This window comes from Tupaia chinensis, unplaced genomic scaffold (genome assembly GCF_000334495.1).
Source record: "Tupaia chinensis unplaced genomic scaffold, TupChi_1.0 Scaffold000355_1, whole genome shotgun sequence".
NCBI classification, from domain to species: domain Eukaryota; kingdom Metazoa; phylum Chordata; class Mammalia; order Scandentia; family Tupaiidae; genus Tupaia; species Tupaia belangeri.
Genome location: NW_006159850.1, coordinates 22,010 through 26,346, shown reverse-complemented (window position 1 = coordinate 26,346; position 4,337 = coordinate 22,010). Strand labels below are relative to the sequence as shown.

Here is a 4,337-nt window from a genome sequence, read left to right as displayed (position 1 = left end):
CCCCCCCCCAGCCGGCAGCACTGCCTTTATTGACCCCCAATCCTGGCTCCCCAGAGCCTCCCTCAGGGAGCAGGTGACCCCGATGCCACTGGAGGGCTGGTGGGCAGCTCAGCTTGCGAAGGGGGGAGAGCGCTTCTCATGCTGGTCTCGCCTCTAGCTCCCTCGGTACGTGGTGTAGGACCACGGGCTCAGCAGCAAAGGCACGTGGAACTTCTGGGTCTCGTTTGTGATGGTGAAAACAACCTGAGAGAAACAGAAGGTACTAGATGAGGGGCCGCAGCATACCAGCTCCAGGGGGCTCAGCAGTTGACGTAGAGCATGGGGCTGGTGCCGAGGGAGGGCAGGAGCCCCAGGCTCATCTGGAGTCCAACAGTGGAGAACTGGAGACTAACTCAGAGTTGAAGAGTCCTCCCCAAGAGAGTGCTCAACTCAGAGGGACAGCCCTACTGTGGCCAGAGTCCCCGGACTGGCCAGTAGGTCCACAACCCAGGATGAGTCAGTGAACTTAGGCCAGTGAACCAGAGCAGGGTGTGGAAGATCACTGCCTGCCAAAGGGAGAGGCGCTCCTCTGTAGGGTCTGCCCTGAAGCCTGACTACAGATGCCCCAGGGATCTGCACCTTCCTCTGGGAGCTCCATGCAGGTTAGCTTACCAGCTACCACTGCCCTGGGAGCTGCGCCCTGCCTGGTGAGCTGGGCCAGCAGGTCCCAGTGAGTCATGACTCTCCCCTTCCAACCCGCCGAGGTGCTCACCTCCACGAACGGATAGAAGCTTTCCTGCCCCCTCTTCTTCCAGTAGCCTTCAGTGTCGAAGGATAGCTTGTAGGTTCCTGCCTTCATCTGGCCTGGTGTCAGGAGCCCAGGGCAGCGTCCATCTGGGTCTGTGTGGCTGGGGAGAGCACAGGGCTGCAGAGAGGACAAGGACCTGCCCTGCCTGGCTTGAATGGGTTTGCCCCAGTGGGCCTAGACACTGCCCACACCTGACTCAGACGTGGGTGAGCACAGAGGGGCAGTCTAGGGCCTGTGTTCTGGAGCGGCTCATGGATAAACTATAAGGAAAAAGGGGTAATTCCCCCAGAGTCTCTCCCATTTGCCATTATGTTTTTCCAGATCTTCTCTGTGCATAAAGATGTTTACTTATGAACTTTTAAACAAAGCTGTAACATGGATTATATACTATTTATCCTTGTTTTTTCCTTTATTAAAAAAATTACATATTTAATTCCATCTGCTATTATTATTATTATTATTTTGTAATTTGACCAGACAGAGACAGAGAGACAGGGAAAGCGAGAAAACAAGCCGCCAGGTCCGGGACTCCAACAGCGATCAGCTGTGTGGGAATCTTTAACCACCAGGCCACCTGCTGGCACCTCTTTTCTTTATTTTTAATTAATTAATTTAATTTGATAAGAGAGGGATAGAGAGAGAGGGAAAGTGAGAAAGCAATCTGCCAGATCAGGGACTTAAACGGCAGTTGTCTATGTGGGAGTACAGTGCCCTTAACCACCATGCCACCTGCTAGGGCCCCCCCCCCCCCAACTTCTACTGGACTTCTTTTTAAGAGATTTTTGTTATAGGGTGCATGTGCTTGCTGGAGAGACAAGAGAGTGACAGAGAGAGAGAAAGTGAGAAATCACTACCCCAGGGTGGATGGCCATGCTGCCAGTCCCTTCTCCATTCTCCTCTTGGGATTTTAGGCATGCATATGTGCCTGGCATGAGTTTGAAGCCACTGGGTCCAGGACTCAAAACTGCAGTTGACTATATGCAAGTCCAGTGATACAGCCATTATGCCATCTGCTGGTCCTGTGTCCTGTTTTTCTTACTGTTTTATAACCTAGATTTTTCATTTAATACACACGTACACGACTTTTTGGGTAACTATACCCAGCCTCCAGCCACATGGTGGCTGTTTCACACTGTAAGGACCATTAGAAAGAGAGGTTCCGAGGGCCTGTGCTCACAGAAGAACTTCATGTTGTTTCACCTTGCCGTACTCAGAGTGTATGTGTGTGTGTGTGTATGTGTATGAGAAAGGGCACAGTAAGCACCTGCAGTGTGTGGGGGCAGGTGTATGAATGTGAACAGGACCCTCTGTGGGACTGTGGTGGATATGGCACTGTCCTGACTGCTCAGATAGGGCCTCCAGTTTTTGTGAAGCTTGGAATAGGCAGGGAACAAGCCACGTCTTCAGATGCCGAACTTTTGGGATGCAGCCTCCCCGACTCCCACCCTGTTCTCCCTTCCCACTTCTCAGGCCACCAGTGAGAATTTTCCTCCTTTATGGTGGAAGGTCTGTATCTCTGGTGGCTTGAAAAACACGCTGGGAGCCCAAAATCCTGATAGGAAGGATTAGAGGAAAGGGATCACATGACCACACCCCCATCATGGTGTGGTCCCTCTTCCTGGTAAGTGCATGCGCCCTCCAGCAATTAAAAACAAATCCCTGGGGCCAGCAGGTGGTGTGGTGGTTAGGGAACTGGACTCTCACACAGCCAGCTGCGGTTCAAGTCACAGATCTGGCGGCTTGCTTTAAACTCTCTGGTCAAACTGAATAATAATGATAATAAATTTTAAAATTACATGAGTAAGTCTTAAAAATATATTAAGGGACCAGCAGTTAGCATAATGGCTATGTCACTGGACTCCCATGTAGTCGACCACGGTTCACGTCCTGGACCTGGTGGCTTAAAACTCACGCTGGGCGCGTGTACGTGCATGCCCAAGATCCCAAGAGGAGAATGGAGGAGAAGGGATTGCGGCCTGGCCATCCCCCCTGGGGGGTGATTTCTCGCTTTCTGTCTCTCTGTCGAGTGCACGCTCCCTACAGCAAAAACCTCTCAAAAAAAAAAAAAAATACCCAAAATCAAATACTTGGAGCCAGCAGGTGACGTGTTGTACTCCCACATGGCAGACCAAGGTTCAAGTCCTGGACCTGAAGGCTTGAAAGGCATACTGGGCATATTTGTGTGCATGCCCAGGGTCCTAGGAGGAGAATAGAGAAGAGACTGCAGAGTGATCATCCAGTGGTCGTGGGCTGATTTCTCACTTTTCCTCTGTCTCTTTCTCTCTGATGAGTGGATATGCCCCATGGCAAAAAACCTTAAAAAGAAAACTACAAAAATTTTTTTTTTTTAAATTTCAAAGGAAAAAACCCAAAAAAGATGGCATATCTAGAGATCCCATTCACAAGGTGCTCCCAAAGGCCACAGGCTGGCTGTCCCAGGCTGGGTGACGTTCTGGCTCACTGGGACCCCCAGCAGAGCCTGTGCCTGGGCACTGTGTGCCGATGGCCTGACCCGGAGTCCAGCTTTACCTTGGCCCCTGCTGCCTCAGGCCTCTCATCTGCCAACTGACGGTGCCTGCCCAGTGGTGCCTGCCCAGTGTACGGAGAATGAGAGCTGAGGCCTGCACGCGCTGCCTGGCACAAAGCTGCAGAGTGGGACATGGACCTTTCGGCCTGCACCTCACTCCCAGGCTGCTCCCACCCCAGCTGGTGCTCAAAGGTGTGGTGAGGCTGGGACGAAGACAGCCACTCAGGCTGTCCCAGCAAGTGCTGTGGCAACACCCAGAGCTGTGCACACCTGACGGGACACCGCTCTCAGGTGAGAACAGTTCAGAATGAGGGTGGACCAGGGCGTGGACAGCTGGGCGGCAGTCAGCCCTCCCCTGCAGCCCAGGGACCTGCTCCTGGCTGGATGGGAGTCTGGATTCCCTACCGACCCGGCTGCCTCCTACCTTTTGCTCAGCTCGGCCCACTGCTGACCGTGGTCCTCCAACCGGTACAAACAGAGGCACAGGCCCTGGGCTGGGAGCCCTGCGGCGGTGTCCAGCACGTGTGTGGTCAGCGGGCTGCTCACCAGCTCCATGCCACTGCCCTGGGGACATGGGTTAGAGGGAGGCCGTGTGCACCCCTCCCCCAGCCCGCGTCCACACGGACCGCCATGTCTAATGGCCCCCGAGGAGGGAGCAGGCGGTCTGGGTGCAAGGGTGACTGGATTCTGGTGGACGCCGCCGACCTCTGTCCCCCACTTCCCTACGGAGGCCCCACACTGCCGCCCAGCCCGCCCTGTCCCACCTGGGCTGTGTGGCCGGAGGGCTGTGGTCGGAACCCAGCGGTCGCCTGTGTCCCTGCCTCACAGGCTCCTGGGCGCCTAACCCCACAGGCCGAGACTAGAGCCCCCGCGGCGGCCCGCGCCCCCTTCCCTCCGGAAGCCGAGGTGTCCCCAGCACCACCCAGGCCGGGGAGTCCGGGAGGCGCCGCCCCAGCTCGGGGCCACCGGGAGGCAGGCCCGCTCCCCTGCGGCCCGGCGCTTTCCCCGTGGCGCGGCTCCCCC

The 4,337-nt window shown here is 55.4% G+C and overlaps 2 protein-coding genes across 2 annotated transcripts in view; one reads left to right on the top strand and one right to left on the bottom strand.

Annotated features, from left to right (window-relative positions):
- The window catches only part of DRC4 (dynein regulatory complex subunit 4), a 32,797-nt gene that overhangs the window by 18,357 nt on the left and 10,103 nt on the right, over positions 1 to 4,337 (top strand). The gene's annotated exons all lie outside the window — the stretch shown is intronic.
- On the bottom strand, positions 103 to 4,323 carry LOC102487277 (5-hydroxyisourate hydrolase). The gene is made up of 4 exons (XM_006152516.3): positions 4,079 to 4,323; positions 3,739 to 3,878; positions 752 to 887; positions 103 to 243 (listed from the first exon to the last, which is right to left on the bottom strand). Exons 2-4 carry the CDS (start codon positions 3,867 to 3,869, stop codon positions 154 to 156), a joined length of 357 nt encoding a protein of 118 aa, XP_006152578.1. The 5' UTR covers positions 3,870 to 3,878; positions 4,079 to 4,323; the 3' UTR covers positions 103 to 153.